Source organism: Rhagoletis pomonella, unplaced genomic scaffold, assembly GCF_013731165.1.
Source record: "Rhagoletis pomonella isolate Grant_MI unplaced genomic scaffold, Rhpom_1.0 Rhpom_scaffold_00001, whole genome shotgun sequence".
Lineage (NCBI taxonomy): Eukaryota > Metazoa > Arthropoda > Insecta > Diptera > Tephritidae > Rhagoletis > Rhagoletis pomonella.
In genome coordinates this window covers 17,940,097-17,959,072 of record NW_023458555.1, presented here as the reverse complement: position 1 = coordinate 17,959,072, position 18,976 = coordinate 17,940,097, and the positions used below count along the sequence as shown (strand labels likewise).

At 34.5% G+C, this 18,976-nt stretch overlaps 1 protein-coding gene across 1 annotated transcript in view; it reads right to left on the bottom strand.

The window, feature by feature from the left end:
* Positions 1 to 8,170: 8,170 nt before the first annotated feature.
* The window catches only part of LOC118750826 (laccase-2-like), a 13,648-nt gene continuing 2,842 nt past the window's right edge, over positions 8,171 to 18,976 (bottom strand). Inside the window, exons 3-8 of the mRNA XM_036485559.1 lie at positions 16,860 to 17,200; positions 16,497 to 16,787; positions 15,841 to 16,027; positions 15,543 to 15,767; positions 15,011 to 15,238; positions 8,171 to 8,413 (exon numbers count right to left, since the gene is read on the bottom strand). Coding sequence (XP_036341452.1) covers positions 8,235 to 8,413; positions 15,011 to 15,238; positions 15,543 to 15,767; positions 15,841 to 16,027; positions 16,497 to 16,787; positions 16,860 to 17,200 — 1,451 coding nt within the window. The 3' untranslated portion in view covers positions 8,171 to 8,234. The remainder of the gene's footprint in view (positions 8,414 to 15,010; positions 15,239 to 15,542; positions 15,768 to 15,840; positions 16,028 to 16,496; positions 16,788 to 16,859; positions 17,201 to 18,976) is intronic.

Sequence of the window (18,976 nt, the reverse complement as noted above, 5' to 3'; positions counted from 1 at the left end):
TGAATTTTTAGTGTTTTTATGCGGAGTTAAGCTGGATTATGCTAGAAAGGGCATACATCTGAAATATAGTTAAAATCGGTCAACTGTAACTAACGGGTGATTTTTTAAGAGCTTGATAACTTTTTTTTTTAAAAAAACGCATAAAATTTGCAAAATCTCATCGGTTCTTTATTTGAAACGTTAGATTGGTCCATGACATTTACTTTTTGAAGATAATTTCATTTAAATGTTGACCGCGGCTGCGTCTTAGGTGGTCCATTCGGAAAGTCCAATTTTGGGCAACTTTTTCGAGCATTTCGGCCGGAATAGCCCGAATTTCTTCGGAAATGTTGTCTTCCAAAGCTGGAATAGTTGCTGGCTTATTTCTGTAGACTTTAGACTTGACGTAGCCCCACAAAAAATAGTCTAAAGGCGTCAAATCGCATGATCTTGGTGGCCAACTTACCGGTCCATTTCTTGAGATGAATTGTTCTCCGAAGTTTTCCCTCAAAATGGCCATAGAATCGCGAGCTGTGTGGCATGTAGCGCCATCTTGTTGAAACCACATCTCAACCAAGTTCAGTTCTTCCATTTTTGGCAACAAAAAGTTTGTTAGCATCGAACGATAGCGATCGCCATTCACCGTAACGTTGCGTCCAACAGCATCTTTGAAAAAATACGGTCCAATGATTCCACCAGCGTACAAACCACACCAAACAGTGCATTTTTCGGGATGCATGGGCAGTTCTTGAACGGCTTCTGGTTGCTCTTCACTCCAAATGCGGCAATTTTGCTTATTTACGAAGCCATTCAACCAGAAATGAGCCTCATCGCTGAACAAAATTTGTCGCGAAACACATTTCGAACCGAACACTGATTTTGGTAATAAAATTCAATGATTTGCAAGCGTTGCTCGTTAGTAAGTCTATTCATGATGAAATTTCAAAGCATACTGAGCATCTTTCTCTTTGACACCATGTCTGAAATCCCACGTGATCTGTCAAATACTAATGCATGAAAATCCTAACCTCAAAAAAATCACCCGTTACTAGGCCTTGCAACATTTGAATCCAGGATACGAACGGCTGGTGGGGGTGCTAGTTGACGGATTTTTTCCACATTTAAATCGGATAAAATTTACCATATCCGCCCCCTAGTGTAGTGGGCGTGACAGTCCGGTAAATTCAACTATTTTTCATGTTTAATCACTCCTAGGTAAAAGGTCACCAAACGTTACAATTTTCGACAAAATCGGAACACATTTATTAATTTTTACCAAATTTTGTATGGAGCTCTTTCACTGTGCGTCGCCTGCGCGTAGTATTGTAGGCCGCAAATCCTCGTAGGACAATTATAATATTTTAACTTAAATTTAGTAAAAATTTGATTGGGTTCTTGGTCTGCTCATCGCAATCTGATACATAATATGGCAGATTATAACGAATCCGAATTTTTCGACATACAGTGCACGCTCGATAATGTGAAATAATTAAAACCAAGGGAGTTCACGTTAACAAAAGTGTTCATGTTTTCGAATGCTAGTCCAAAACTATCCCTAAACTAGTCCCGAAATGAACCTGAACAAGCCAAGTCTTTTTAAGACTTTACAAATATTTTCGCACTCATAAATATTATAAAAAGACTTTTATAATATAAGCCTCAAAATAAAAGTCTTTGAAGACTTAAAAATATTTATCTGGAATAATAATTATAGACCACTCGAAAATGCTTTATCTTAATATGATAATTATTGACTGACTTCTATTCTTTTCTCTTATAATAGATACTTATGTGTCTAGTATTTAGTCAATCTTATCCATAATACATGCTACTACAACATTTTGAAGGACAATAACATAATTCCGTGTAAGCTTTTTTGTCTTCCCCTTTTCAAGATTCCTAAAGAGTTTCCTCGTGGTGCTATTTTGTTTAAAATTTGTTGTTGATTTAAGAAAGCAACCAAAAAAAGATTATTTCAATCTCTATTCCCTAAACAATGCAAAGGACAATAAAGCCGGTAAATACCGAGTAAACTGTAAACTTAAGTAAAACACGTATGCATACACAAATGCATACATACAAACTAACAAAAGTGCTTGTGAGCACAATGGGTACTTTACCCTCTGAAAATTGGATTGAGTACGCATTTGAAAGTGCTAGCAGGCGTCACATGGGACACACACGTTCCCACACGCCTGAAAGCACACACATGTACGCATGTCCATGTACATACCTCCCGAAAGCGGACACTACATATGTATGCACAATTGTTTTGCCAGTTTTACTACGTAAATAACTAAAGGTAGTTGTTCCATTTGGTTTCGCTTCGCTTGGCATATCATTATCTTTATTATTATCATGCATATCAAAATTATAATCGTAGATGTATGCAATGGCCAACCGAGTGGCTGAATGACCGTCCAACCGACCAACCGTCCAACCGACCAGCCGAGCAACGGACCAACCGATCGGATAGACGACCCACCGGTTTACGTCCCCAATGTCATTACGAATGTTAGATATCGTCAGTTTTGATGACTGACATTTAGAATTAATGACTTCATTAATAAGCAAGACCAAGCAAAAGAAATAATATATACTTATTTATGTAGGTAAGTGGTGCATATGTAGGCGTGTAGGTATTATTTATTTGCACACTTCTTCAAATGTACTGCACCTATGTATATGTATAGTACATCTTATACATATTTATAAACAGCAAAGTAAACTTTTAATACCACCATCAAGGTACTGTCGGCTGTCAGTTTTACAAAAGACTACAGGTAAGCGACTAGAAATAGTAAGACGTTAAGTAAGTTACTTATTTTGATATGTTTAGATAATATCGTAATTGCGTAAACACAAAATTATATGGTCAAACACATACTCCTTTATGCAAGTAAATACACACGTTTCAGAAAGACAAGCTTAGGCAGCAGGAAAATGGATTATGCACAAGTAAATATAAGGTAAATGAATTAAAATTTTTGGTAAAAATGAACTTGTGAAAGTGTACTAAATTAAACTCTGTGCTAAAAGTCGAGGCAAGGGATTTTCTTTTACCAGGAGGAAGCATCTAAAGTACCCGTAAGCGTGGGTATGCGAGGAGGTGTTGCGAGTCGTATCTATATTTATCCTACTCAGATAAGAGTTTACCGTGCTGCAGTATCCAGAGCTAAGTTGGGCTATTGTGGTGCGAGCCTCTGGAAGCAGACGAGGTTCTGTCTTTCCAGGTCAGGTAGCTGTGTTCCCAAAACGGCATTCAGAGGTTAGCAGTTGATGTAAGTCGAGACCGACTCCCTGTGAATGTCGTTTATGTTCAGTCGGTACGCTGTCGGGCCGAGATGTTGTTTTATGAACTTTTGTACTAAGTACTTTAGTCCGTTTAGGTACCTTGAAATGGAGCAATTGAGCCTCGTCATGTACGTGGTGCTATGGCGACATCAGAAGACTACCGGTGCGATCCGTAGTGCTGCATTTTGGCATGCCTGTTGCTTCGTCCACTGCGTTCTGCTAGTCTTTGGCGACCACACGAGTGCTGCATAGTTTAAAACACGCCAGCCAATTTCTGTTTTTTTGTTTTTGCCCCAGGTACTGCCGGCTAGCAACTCGAGGGCCATGTTGCGCCTTCGCTGTGGTTGCTGGATTTTGCGTTGAGCAGGTGACCGAAGCCGCACTGCCTTGGTGATTAGAATGACCTAAGTTACAATCCGCGCCTACGCCTCGGGTGCAATAATTTCAAAGCCGAAACGCCTTGGGTGCTGGAGGGAACTAGGTTACAATCCGCACCTTCCATTTGGTTGTAGGATTTCGTATTGAAATGGCCTTAGCTAAAATCCGCGTCTGTGCTCGAATTTACTGTAATTTGGTGTCTGAGGTATTTTTGCTTCGGAATAAAGAAATGTGGAAAACCGAATAGATTTACAAACTGAGGCGAAAACCGATTTTAATGAAATTCGGTTTGTATCTTAGATTGACCAGAAAACCCTAAATTTAAAAGATGGTCAAGGTCGGTCCAATGACCCGCCCGCCAGTTAAATATTGCTTTTATAAAGACTAAATCTTATTTTAAATTCGAAAAGCTTCTACCACACCTATGGCGGATAAATTGTATACACACAGCTGAAGCTAGGCCCATTATTACCTTCGGAGTTACAGTATGATGGCGAGCACTGGACAAAAATACGTCCAGGAGCAAAATGGAAAGGGTGCTTATTATGAGGACCTATCTGGCCAACCCCTGTAGAGTTCCTAAAGCTCTCTCGGTCCTTCTTACGATAAACTCAAGTCTAGAGTAAACGACAATAAGCAAACATCTCAGACTCTAATCCCATTTCCAGCTTCAACGATGGCAACGGGACTTTAGTCAGGGTTACTGAGCACAGAAATATCCTTAAAAACAGCATTGGGACGTAAAGGAACAAGTAGCTCAATTCTGCCCTAAATGCCTTTAAGCCAACTGTCTTCAAATAAACCACTTATGGCTCAGATCTATATTTATTGAACAAGTCAGCCACAAGTAGGCCACGAATTATTAGATGGTCTCTCCATCAGCTCAGAGACTGCCGTAAAGACTTCTCCTCTAAGGGAGGATGATGTGTGGTAAAGATCATCGATCACTTTCCCTGCCACGGCCCTGCCTAGTCCTAAATACGACGAACTAATGGGAAATATTTCTTTTGCATTGCTTACCGAACTAAGAATCCTTGAGTGTTAACAGTCTTCTCCGCTGTGTGAAGTTTGCATAATCATAATCTTTTAATATTTTTACTTCATTAATAAGGATAATGAATGCACTCATTTCGACAAGGTAAATGACAAAGATGAGCTTTCCAACTTGTTTGTATTCTCTGCTTTTTCTTCAAACTTGGTATCTGTTAGGCTATAACTAGTATTTGAAAATGTATAAAAAAGTATTTTCAAATGAAAAGTTTTGAGATCCATATATTCCAGAGTTACTCTCTCAAAGAGTTCGCCTACCATTTCGGAGTTGGATGCCACTTTGTCCTTGGTATGGCCTCTACTGTTTCGGACAGGACTAGTTTCCCTGACACATCTTGTCTATAGGCATGAAGGTTCAGTACCTGTAAGCCATAGTTTACCTTCCAGTTTTGGTTGCCAAGCGGTTCTATTGACTCTACGTTGAGGACTATAACCGCCAGCCTGCGTTTGCCGTCGATTTGGCCTATCTTTGCTATTTTCCAATCATGGCATGGGTGGGTAGCTCAGGGTAGGCCATGCGAATCCATTCCAGCACTTCCTGTGGATCGTCGTGGAAGTGTGGCATCCAGGCTATGGAGCTTGGTCTATTGGAAATGTATTCCCGCTTGATTACTTCGATGCTCTATCCATAAAGTCATTGGAAATGTTCTCAACTCTGAAAGGACTTTGAACTTTGCCATTAAAAATTAAAACAAATCCAGTCATTTGATTACTACTGATACTCGCCTCCTAGTTGTGCTGCAAGGAATACTGGCATTCCAGATTTAACTGTAGCACGTTACGTAACACCACCTCGCTAGCCTGTGTGCGTGCGCGCATTTGTTTTGTTTGCTAATTTATGTCACAATTATGTTGATGATTAATCTACCCAGATGCATACAACAAATAACAAACCGTGCTAATAAAAATGCTTCACGCTCTTAAATGACAGCAAAAATGGCGACATAAATTAGCAAAATGAAATGCAAACAAATAATGAAACAACAACAAAAAATTGCTTAATGGAAAACTTTCACCTTGCTGCACTGGCAAATGTTTAGTTGGAATTTCATTTGTCCGCGTGCCATAGTGAAATGCGCAAAATTTATTTGCCTGCCGGACACAACTGCTAAGTATTACATACATACTTACAGACATAAAGCGAAAAGCTCTTACTATACAAATATGTATGTACATTAGACGGTATCGCTGAAAAAAGTTCTACCTGAATCTAAAGAATTTTTGTAAAGCAATTTAGATTTTTTTTTTAATTTTTTGTTATTTTTTCGGCACTTAAAGTAGGATCTTAAAGTATGATCTATCGATGTTCTTGATTCGAGGAGAGAGTTTTTTGTTCCAAAGTTTATTAACCTAACCTTTCCTGTTCCAGTTCTTACCCACCAATTCTCAGTTCATAGAAACCTAATGTACCACCCCAAATTCTTTTTAAATGAAAGCTTTTTATTTACTTTTCTTTACATTGTTAGGTTTTATTGTTTAAAGAAGATTTATTTTTGATTTCATTTAGTTTTTAGAAAATTATTTGACTTCGTTTTTTTAAACAATTCTTTTCTCTGTTTAATTTAATTTTCATTAAAATTTAAGATTTTATTATTTTAAAAAGAAAACTATTTTTTATAAATTTGTTGGACTATTTTTTCTAATTTTTTTTTTTACTTTTTACTTTAAGTTTCTTTCACTGTATATGTTTTATTGTTTAAAAAAAAACATTTTTTTGAATTCCTTAAATTTTAAATCATTTTTTGTATTATGTTATGATTTTGTTTTTCTTTTTTTAACGACTTCAAAAAAAGGAGAAAACGTTATCAATTCGTCGAAATATTTTAATTTTTTTAATTTTTTATGTATATTACCGCATAGCTTTGAACCACGTTAACCGATTTCAATAATTAGTTTTTTAATGGAAAGGTGGTACCTCCATGGTAGTATAGGTAAGGTAAGGCAAGTATGATACCTATATGGTTTATATTTGATCATTGGATGATGAAGAAATTGACTGAACTCATATAAGAATTTTTGTTTTTTGCTTAAAAATTAGTGGTTATATTATTTTAGAGAATTGTTTTTAATTTTATTCATTTTTCAAAGTTATTCGATTTCGTTCTTCTGTCTTAGTTAAATGTTTTCTTTCTTAATTTAATTTTCTTTACATTTTTGGATTTTGTTGTTTTAAAAAGAAAAAAATATTAACGTTATTTAACTTTTTGATTTCGTTTTCTGTTTTAATTTATTTATTTTATTTTAATTTCTTTAAATATTTTAAATATATGTTTATAAAAAATTTTTTTTTAATTAATTTAATTTTTAGAAAACTTATTTCTAAAATATAAATAGAATAACTCGGTAGATCTGTCAATTAGTCTTTCGTAAATTTAATTGAAATAGTTTTTATTTCATATAATTTTTTTTTAATTCAAGTCGATTTTAATTTTTATGTTTTTGTTTAAACAAAGAAACATATTTTTTAAACAAAATTTTATTTTATGCTTTTTCTTTTTTTTAATAATTCTTTCTTTTTTTCAATTTTGTTTTCTTTAAATTTTTAGGTCTTATTGTTTTAAGATTTTTTTCAATTCCAATTAGTTTTTTGAAAACTATTTAATTTTTTATCTTAATTTCACTGTCGTTAATTTTTTTTAATTTTCAGGTTTTATTGTTTTGAAAAGACAAACATCTGTTAAATTCTATAAAACTTTTAGAATTTTGTAATGTAATTAATTTTTTAGCAGAAGTTTCTTTTAATTTATATATTTTACTATTTCAGAAAGGATACTATTTTTCTATAATTTCATTTAGATTTAAAATTTTATATATATTTTTTTAATTTTTCTGTTTTTATATCTGTTTTATTTAAATTTTTAGATTTGATTGTTTCAAAAAGAAAAAAATATTAACGTTTTTAACCTTTTGATTTCGTTTTCTGTTTTAATTTATTTATTTTATTTTAATTTCTTTAAATATTTTAAATATATGTTTATAAAAGAATTTTTTTTTAATTAATTTAATTCTTAGAAAACTTATTTCTAAAAATAAACAGAATAACTTGTTAGATCTCTCAATTAGTCTTTCGGAAGAAAGAAAAGAGACATTTGTATACGAAAGACTTTTATCTTTGGAAAAACTGTTGTGATGCGAAAGATAGTTGACAGAATTTCCCGGTAAAGCCCGTCAAAAATCATTAAACTTTTACGAAGGAAGTACTTTGAGTATTTCAGTAGAACTTTGTAAATTTTTTTAACTCCCAATGTAGGTGTCACCGAAATCCAAAAAGAAACCCCTTTGTTTGGCCAAAAAATTAATTTTTGATTGCTTTGCAAAAATACTTTAGATTCAAAGGTACACGGCGAACTTTTTTTTTGGTCTGCTTATAAGGTGATGCAGCCTAGTGTTCATACATACATACATACATGGATGTACATAAATAAGTAGTTTTACTTGTACACACCTAAACATTTGTAAACGATTTTACTACTGTTCCATGAATTTCTATTTAAATACTCAGTACATACTTTTCATTACAATATTTTCATTAGCTACATAAAATAGTTTTTCGCGGACAATCCTTCGAACTCGTCCAGTTCGGGCAGGTAATTACCGCAACTAGGGAAGCCTTTTGGTGGTGGCACCATTTCACTCATATTGCCCACTTGTAGTATTAAGCCCATGCCGATGGCCAGATGCCATTCGTAGTGGCAGTGCATCAACCAAAAGCCTGGTAAATGGAAAGTGAAATGGCATGTTTTGATATTAGTTGATAAAATAAGGTAAACATATTTATACATACATATATATGGATGTGTGCATTAAGAATATATTAAATTATTTTTGGTAATTAAAATTAGAATTTTCAATACTAATACCTACATTTATGTACTCATTTGCATATCTATATAACATATTCCGGTGTAATATGAAAGCTAATCAACTAGTTTTGGATGTGGTGATTTTGTGTCTAATATCGCAGAAGTCAGAGAACGCTAGCTAAAATATTAAGTTATATATATAATCTGGTATTTACTATCCATTGAGCTGGGCAATTGTGCAGCAGTTTTCGGTACGAAATTTGAAAATATTTATAAGTGTTTTTTTTTTTACACTCGCATTAAAGTGCCAAAGTGAGCTTTACATGCGGATTTTGAAATTTGAGCACCAATTGGTTGACAGTAGAGATGTGCAGGGGCATAATTTCTAAGCCAAAGCCGTGCAGAAATATACTATCAATGTGGTAAATATATCTTTTTTGGCCTAGTTCTGTTTGGGATTTGTTATTGTTCGGGTAGATGTGCCCTTCACAAGACCATATATCATGTGCTCGTGTCAATGATCACACAAATTATCCGGGAGTGGTGAAGGATGGTATACTGCTGTGGAGGCGCATTGTTGTGGAAAGAATACTTTGAGTCACTTGGGTTCTGTCATCTGGCCTGTTGCATAGGTGCTACACACATTATAGTCAGACCAATACTATTTAAGGTCACCTTGGTGTGGTGAAATGCCGGCTCGCGCCCAACGGCTGCTAGAGAAAGAATCTTCAGTTTACCGTCCGTTGACTTACTCGTGGAGAACCATGCTGCTAAATCCGCAGATTGATAGCCACTGTATAATCTTTCGGCAAAACACTATTCGGGCGAGCAGCAGAGGCAGCACAGATTATACGGTATCTTGCTTAAATTGCGAATTAAGGTTTTGCACATCCATTTATTTGGAGGCCATCTCAGAATGAAACTTAGCCGTAGATCCCTAAAAATATTCACGGTCGCATCTAGAATCGTAATTGGAGGCGGCGCTTTAATATACTCCCATGACTACTTTTGAACTTTTGAAGATCGAATTCTTTGATATCGATACTTTTAAGGATCGGGTATTTTTGAGAGTACTGAGTACCATCTTTAAATTCGCAACAGTTGGTAACATTTCAATGCTTCGTGTGGATATCTCACAAGCTGACAGCTTTTTATTCAAATTAGTACTTGAAAACTATTGAAACTTAAATAAATAAAACACAGTACTTTTAAAATATTTATTCGACACTTAATACTGAGTAGTAGTAGTAGTAGTAGTAAAATGTTCTCTTTTTTATTATATCAGATACAATTAATGTTTAATATTTATAAACGGATGAAAATACGAACATACGGCTATGACATAATAGGTCGATAGTCGGAAAATTTATACTGGCAACTTAAAAACTAAGAAGAAGAAAAGAAACAAAAATTTTGTGTAGTTTATGAGAATTCCGTTAAAACTAGCTCCCTATACTTTAAACAGTGTAATAAGTAAGTGTTCAAAGCTCTGTAATCACAGCTATTTAAAATACTGAGTACATTGAATCGACTCTGAGTACTTTGTGAGTACTGAGTACTTTCGAGTTCTTTTTTGAGTACTGAGTTCTTTGGAGTGCTCAGTATCGATGCTTTTAAAAATCGGGTGTGTTCGATCCTTTCGAGAATCGAGTTCTGAGTACTTGTGGTATCGATACTGCCCAACACTACATACATGCATACAGATGTATACATTAGGGTGGTCCTTAAAAATCAAGTCAATGATTTTTTTCGGTTTACCCACTTCAATCGGTAATACCACGGTCACTGACATTACATAAAACGTTTAAGGCGTGTCGCACAGGTGCCAAAGGAAAAATATGTATGTGGGGGGCTTTAGGAAATCTGATGTAAAAATTTGCTTTCCTACATCAAAGACCACCCTAGTATACATAAAACCACCGCTGTGTCATCGAACATGGCGTATGAGTAACATTCATCTAAGTAAGTACATACGATGACGTGCAAAAAAATAGGGTAGCCAGATTTTAACAAATTTTGGCTAGTTTTCTTTTTGTGTTTAATGTTTATTATTTTTTATGAAAGTATATCTCACAATCTAACAAAAATCATGTAAATCAAAATTTTAAAATTCTTACAAAAATTAGGAAAAAATTTTCGAAATTCAACAAATTTTTATTAAAGTTTCCTACTTTTTATTAAGAATTTAAATTTTAAAATACAAGTTTGAACTAGCTAGGACGTACCGTTTATTTGTAAAAATTTTTATAAAATTGTCGAACATAATTTTTATGGAAGAAATTCTGTTCAACAAGTTTGGAACTCTGATGAAATTTTGTCGAACATTCCTTAGTTTTGTACAAAGTTTGAAATTCAGATTTATATGGTTTTTAATAGATAGTGAGCTAAACGTTTCTAAAAATATAATAAACTTAATACAAACAAAAGAAAAAATAGCCAAATATTGTTAAAATGTCACTTTCCTTGCTATTTGCCCCCCACTCTACATATGTATGTGTATGACGCCCGAAACAATTTAGTTTTGCTCAAGCAAACAAAAACTAGAAGAAAAAACAAAATACTGCATCCTGCTTTATAAGTTCAGTGTGGTTCAGTTTAATTGTGTCTTCAAATTATTTACGGTATACAAGAAATATTGCCAATATTGCACTACTTTAGTTCTGGCGTTTATGTCAGTTTCATGGTAGTTACTTGCAGTTTTATGAGTATCATCGTCGTGGGCTAATGGTTTGGAAAATTGCTTCAAATTGAAAATACATTTGTTAAGCTGGACGAACAAAATGTGTGGCCACAGCTTGCTGAGTACTTTACTCTATAGAGGATTGTTAGGACTGAGTTTTGTTTATTTATTTTCAAATGAACTATGTACGTACATACAACTTTTCCATATGGGTAGTTATGTATATACATATGAGTGTTCATACGTACTTATAGTAAACACAATCATTTTTTTTACATGAGTGCACAAATTTCAAAGGCGAAGTTGAGTTACTTTTGCAGGATTTAAGAAAATTTGAATAAAAGTGTTTCTAAATAAGATATATTTGGCTATTAAAGGATGTTCTATTAAAAAATTTGGTACCCATAAACACCTTATTAGACTCATGGAAATTGAGTTCTTGTCTCCTTTGACCGAAAGACATTTTACGCTAAATAAATAGAGAATTTTAAGCTAATCCTTGCCAACTAAGGACAACTTAAATTATTCGTACTCAAAAAATTTTCACTTTTTTTTTTAAATATGCCACTTCGGTCTAGCCAAAGGTAGAAAGATATTAATCAGACAACTGATTAAGCAACTCAAAAACATTTCAAATTTAAATTATCTAAAAGCATATCACTAGCTTCAGTTGCCATGGCAACAGTAGGTTTTCATAAAAATCACTAATATTTTTGCAACTTTCACAGCAATCCAGTAGCGAATTTCAAGGTCATTGAGCACCATGTATTGGGTACAGTAGAAAATTGAAAGTTGGTATAGATATTACAAATATCAAAATGGAAAAAGGGGAAGCCCCCATACAAAAATTGGACCACTCTAATGTACACACATGTAGAAATGATATTCTATTTCTATTCTAAGGTAATTTAGTTAAGAACAGAGGAACACCACCAGTAGATATGCATAAGGTACCTAAGGTCAAGCTTCCAACCTTGGCATTCCGTTTGTGCTATCTGGCAGGGTAAAATACTTATTTGGGCGCGATCGTAGACAGAAAGCTAGCGTGAAAGTCAAATATTGAGAAACGGGTAAGAAGGCTCCACGGGCAAGCCTTTCTCCAAAGGTAATCTATTGACTTATATAAAACCGTATGCCAGTCAATTATTGTCTACAGCGGTGCGCTCCGAATCACACCTACCATTGCATTTGTGTAGACATTTCAAGTAAAGGAGGCGAAGCTCATTCCGCCATCAGCGTAGAAAACACTAGTTTCTCCTTCAACCCGGAAATTTCTATTGCCTCAAGAGTTAGGCTGACTACGAATGCATTCTTCCAAGGCTTTCGGATCATTTATGGCATGACCGAAGCTGTTCGGGGAATACCTTACTTATATCCCGATATATTTGGGCTACTACCAAATCATATTGCCTTTAGTCCCAAGATAGAGTGAAATTGCACGTAATTACATGATTGATGATTTCACCAGGCAGGATATCATTGGGGTTAGCTCTTCGACTAGAAAGGCCAAAGGAGTTCCTGTGGAAACCTGTGGTCTACTCCTTGATAGATGGAGAGCCCCAACATATAAAGCGGCAAAACTCTTATGACCGGGTATATTAAGGGATGAAACGTTACCATGCAGGTAGCTATACTTTCGCTCGGAAGTAGCAGCGAAAGAAAGTATCGGATCTAAAGTATCGATACCTACTCGTATCGATACTTTTGGCTATTAAGGTATTCCTTGTTAACTTAATACGTTTAATCTCGTTTTTTTATGTCATAAGTTAACTATTATCTGGGAATCCTAAACTCCAAATTATATGTTTCATGATCAATGGTATTTAACACCGACAATTCATTGGAAAAGGTTACCAGAGGGTTAGTCTCCTTTAAGAAAAATATTTTCTCATACAATTTTTCTGAGAAAATCTTATTTTGTTGTACTTCCCAGGAATTTAAGTCTTTCTAACGATTTCAATGCAGTAGAAATGTATTATGTACAAAAATTATGAGCCAAAGATTTAAATACGATAGTTTCAAAAATGTCTCCTTATAACTTTATCTGGTAGAATTCCACACAAAACTAGAAGTGCGAAGAGTACAGAAACCAAATAATACGGACGAAATTTTATTTAAAGAAATTCGTAGAAGCATTTAAAATACGAAACATTTTCTATTATCTATATATCGCGATATAGAATAATTTTTCTATTAGATATCCACTTTTCTCTAGACTAGATGCGAAGATGGCGTTTAAATTTGTTTTTTCCAAGAATTTTTTTTAAATCAACTTTTTGTACCCTACTCAGTTTCTTCTTGTTTATTTTATACAGTAACGGAGCAAGACTCCCACTACCTTTAGTATTTGCCGATAGTCGTATGAATTTCCTTGCATTTTGCCCAAGGTCTGCAGAAACCCATAGAGTTACCCAGTTAGCTTAACATCGCGTTGAAACGTTTGTACTGAGCATTCATCCAGTTCACTCTTCCACTTGAACAGGAATAACTGTGGTGGAAAAATTGCCGAGGTCAAATTTGCTTTAGTATCGGGTTTCGAAACGAGTATTTTTTTTCGATACCTACTCAGTACTTGTTTCAAAAGTATCGATAACAAATTTACTTGGTGTCGATCGAAAAGTATCGATTATGAACTTGTATGTACTCGTATCGTTTCATCCCTAGTTATAGTTTACGACTAGTTTAGGATCGTATCGGGACTAATTCGGGATCATTTAATGACGTGTTTAGGACTATTTCATTTCGGAATCTGTTCAGGACCATTTTGGGACTAGTTCCCAACTATTTGATGAACATTGTTCGACTAACTCAGGACTATTTCAGGAACATTTCAGGTTTAGTTAGGGATCATCTTGGGACTAATAAGGGACCATTTCGGAATCGTTTCAATACGTGTTTGAGATCAGTTCGGGACAAGTTTCGCGACTTTTGAGAGCCACTTCAGGACTATTTGAGCATAATTTTGAACTAGATCGGGGTAGTTCATAACACGATGCTCAAATAGTCCTGAATTATTCACAAAGTGGTTATGAAAAAGTATTGTACTGGTTACGACAAATTTAATAAAGTGGTTACACCCCAAATATATTGAGAACCTGGTACTCAGCCTTTTTTCTTGGACATTTTAGCTCTGATCCAGTACTCCATGAACTTGAACAGCATTTTACACGAATTTGCAGGAAGTTACAGGAAAAATTATCCTGTAAATGAGAGCGATTTTTGGTAAGTTGTGTAGAGAATGAAGTTGCAAGATTTTATCCGAACTTTTTCTTCTGGTAAAATCATGAAAAAATTCAAGCGATCGGCTGTTTGACGTTTTTACAGGAAAAATGCTTTTTTTTGTTCGCGTATTTTTGGTTGTTACTCACTTTTTACTCTCACTTCCGAGAGTAATTTTGCTATTTGACGTTTCTACAGGATTTTATATGAAAAGTATTGGATCATAGTTTTTATTATCCAGCTTACATTTAATTTAAAAATAATGGAAACATTTTTTGCAACAAAGGATATTTCGAGGAATTTCGCATTTTTTCAGCTTAAAAATAAAATTACGGCAAGTGAGGTTTCCGTTCTTTACCCGCTTTAAAAAATAAAAAAAAATAAAAAATCACTCAGTTTTTCTTATTTGGCGCTGTAACCGCCTAAGCCACTCTGGCCGAGTTCAACAACCTCCAAAAGTTGTTAGCTCACAGTGACCTTTGTATTGAGAACCCATTTTGTTCGACTCAGAATAACTTACTAACTTAACGATTTTTTTATTTACAATTACTTACGTTCATCTAAAAATTCCTAACAATTTCGCCTCACAAATATATTCGATACTCACCCGGATTCTCAGCACGAAATCGTACAACTGCATATCCGCGACTCGGTATCGATACAGTATCCTTGAATGGTGGACTTGTGTTGTTGCTATTATGCGGCAACAAATTGTTGGCTTTCAACTGCTTGGCAGCCAAAACAGTCATTGGCGTTCCACTCGAATCACGTCCCAAGCCAGTTACGATGAAGCGATGGCCGTGCAAGTGAAATGGATGATGCAAGCGGCCAACCACTAAAAAAAAAATTAAGCAATGCATAGAATATAGAGCACATAGAAACAAACACACACACCCACACACACACACATTTACACATATAGCTTATGAGAATTTTGGACTAAATAAATAAATAAATAAGTACCTGTGTGTACGAAAAATTTGTGTGAAATAGAAAAATGTGCAAATTTGGGAAGTGCAACTACAGATATGAACTTTGGCGCTTTGAAGTGCAGTGGCCAACTATTTAGTAATAAACACTTAGATATGTTGACCTACATATTTCCGCAAAAATGCATACACATACAAAACTATACTCACATTCCGTTTCATCGACTAATATCAGTTCGACGATGCTACCGTAATGAATGTGTAATCGATGTACGCAAGGACATAGACGATTGCCCAGACACGAGGCTGGCCTTTCAAGTTCAGTGCAAAACTGCGTATCGTTCATTGCTTCCGGCTGCGTCAGCGGCGGGTAATTGGGAAAAATAAAACTGAGGTTGTTAATAGCGCCCACTATGGTGAGATTATTTTGCAGATCTGTAAGAATAGGCAGATAGTTTCTGATGTAAGGTGGGAATAGTGTTGAAAAGCTACCTCTTGAAATACTAACTTGCAAAGTGATAGTAAGTGCCATTCTTGAAAATTTCGCTATTCGGTACAGGAAAATTTGTAAAGGCTAAAAAGAATTGATGATCCGGCGTGGTAGTGCGTAGAAATTCATCCTGCTCCAGTGCTTCAAGTTCGCTAATACAATAATTGTCAGGCGCGCCACAGGTGCCGTTGGGATGGTCGAGGTACTGCGGAAGAAAACAACGATACGATCATATTCATCTTCATATTAGGGGTATTCTCTGAGTCTTGCAAAGCCCTTGCACGGTTTGCAAAGCTGTCCCATACGAAAACCGGTTTTTACCGTGCAATCCGTACAATATGTGCACCGTGCAAGGGCTTTGCAAGACTCAGAGAATACCCCTATTAATATTCACAGCCATATTCACATTCACATTCGTATTCTTATTTATATTTATATTCATATTGATATTCGTATCCATATCCATGTTAATATTCCCGTTCATATTCATATTCATATCGACATTGAAATTCATATTCATATTCCTATTCATATTCATATACATATTCTTATTCATATTCATATTCGTATTCATATTCATAATCATATCCATATTCAAATTCATATTCTTATTCATGTTCATATTCATATTAAAAAAACTACCTTACCACTTCCATTATAAAAAATAAACTTACCACGCCAGAGGCGAAGGTCTCATTATAAAGCGGCATTGGCGGCAACGGACGTTCCTCATCAGGTTCGTCTGCAGGATCATTGCTCACATAGCGCAGCAAGGCAAAGGATTCTGTAGGCAGTATAGCACAGACACCCATGCCACGCACTCGAATCCAGTAGTCGCCAGCCGTGTTATTAGCGAGCAAAACAAAATCATACCTCTCACCGGCATTAGAAATTAGCGTGTCAATATAGCGTGGCTTTAAATCATAAGAATCTGATGCAATTATGCTTAAATTGTGGCGTTCAATCTGTACAGGGAGTGGGAGTAATTTATAGTATTTACAAAAAAAAAAAAAATCCAATCAGTAGCTAAAAATTACCTGAAACTGAAATGGACACGAATGACTTATTGAGTTGATCAGCCGAAAGCGATAGCGTTTCCCAGGTATAACATAATAGCGCATTGGTGGTACCACAGTCGGTGCGCGTACACCGTCTTTGGTATAATAAATACCGCGTCCATTGATTAGCACCGAATCGGGAAATATACCCGCTGTACTGGGCTCACCTGGGAAATATTGTTCGCCATAGGTGTGCATCCAATCGGAGATGAGTATATAGTGTTCCGGTAGATCGAAATCGTAAGTGTTGGCGTTGAGCATCAGAACTGGATCGTCACGTATGATTAGCGCGCCATATTGACCGTTAACCTTGTGGTGACCTAAGGAAGTATTGATAACATTCACATAAATAGTGCATAAATCATACCAGTGCTTAAGATTCAACTATAAACCTTCTATACATTTTATTCGATTTACGGGGCAGTTCTGGCTAAGATATTTAGTTGCACGTGATTATTCTGGCATGAAATTCTTAAAAAAAGCTCTTTTACCAACTTTCATGGTGAAATGCTCTTTGAGTCAGAAAGCGCTTGTTTATTTTCCAACAGTCGCATTGGCCGAGTGAGCAAAACACTGGCGTGTCATTCGAGATATCCGAAGTTCGAATCCCCAGGCAGCGGAATTTGATTTCTTTTTTTGATAAATTTTCTTTCTTTATTATTTAATTTTTTTATAATCTTTTTTTTAATTTCATTTTCTTATAATTTATAGATTTTATTGCTCTTAAAAGAAAAATAGTTTTTTTCATTTATTTAGTATGTAATAAAGTTTTTTTTTTAATTAAGTTTTCTTTTAAATTTTAGGGCTTGTTTACAAAATAGTTTTTTTTTATTTCATTAAATTTTTAGGAACTTATTTAATTTAATTTCATCGTTGTTGTTTCATATGAAATTAAAAAAATTAAATAATTTTTCCCTTAAATTGCTTGTGTGAAGTTGGCTGTTAATGTTTGGGAACTTATTTCTTTTATTTTTTTTCTTTTCTTTTCTTTTCTTTTCTTTTCTTTTCTTTTCTTTTCTTTTCTTTTCTTTTCTTTTCTTTTCTTTTCTTTTCTTTTCTTTTCTTTTCTTTTCTTTTCTTTTCTTTTCTTTTCTTTTCTTTTCTCATTTTTGTTTTTTAGTTTTTAGGTTTTTTGATTTTGGGTTTATGTTTGTTTTAAGTGCTTTCCCTTTAGTTGTTTTAAAAGGAAAAAAATATATTTTTTCCAATTCATTTAATTATTAGTGACTTGTTTTACTTTCTTCTTTGTTTTAAACTAATTTTTTTATTCCATTTTCTTTTAGTTTTTAGATTTTATTTTAAATTTTTTTATTTATTTTCTTTTTTTTAAACGAGGTTTTTTTATTGTTTTAAAAAGATATATATTTTTGACTTCATTTTTTTGTTTTTTTGACTTTAATGTTTTAAAAAGAACTAATCACGTTTGCACAAGAGGTACATGACATTTACCAATACTGAGGAACAGGAGGAAATATCATTAAATAATAACACCATCCTGGGGAAGATGATACATTATCAAAACGACAGACACAGCGCCTATTATCCAGATAGGGTCTAAACCACTTCACGAACTCAGAACGAAAGCCTAGACCTACTAGTTTAGCTATCAAATATCATATCATATGAGACATCCTGTCAAAAGCCTTAAAAAATCTATGTAAAGTCCTCTGTAAAAGCAGCTAATTTGCCAGCTTTAGAGTTCCGTCAACGGGCAATTGATTTAAAAATAAATTGAATGGAATTTTCTGGTTTCTGGTTTCTGGTTTTGTAAAAACGAGAAAAGAGAAAACTCTCTCTCTCTCTCTAAGTATTAATATTATCGATAACGTTAAGTCTCAGAGAAGTTCTAACATCAGAAAGAACTTTTTGTGAAATCAAGTATTTGAGTAGTTTTAGCTTTAAAACGTTTATTTACTAGGTTTTTTCATTTGCACTCGAAAAAATCATAATTGTTTTTTTTTTTTTAATAACTTTGGGATGCTTTCGGAAAGTTGGCACTAAATACAACATATTTGTGAAGTTTCAAAAGTGTGCCACCAAATTAAAAAAAAAAATGACAGCATGAGGAATATCAGGGGCAGAATTGGAATTTTTTC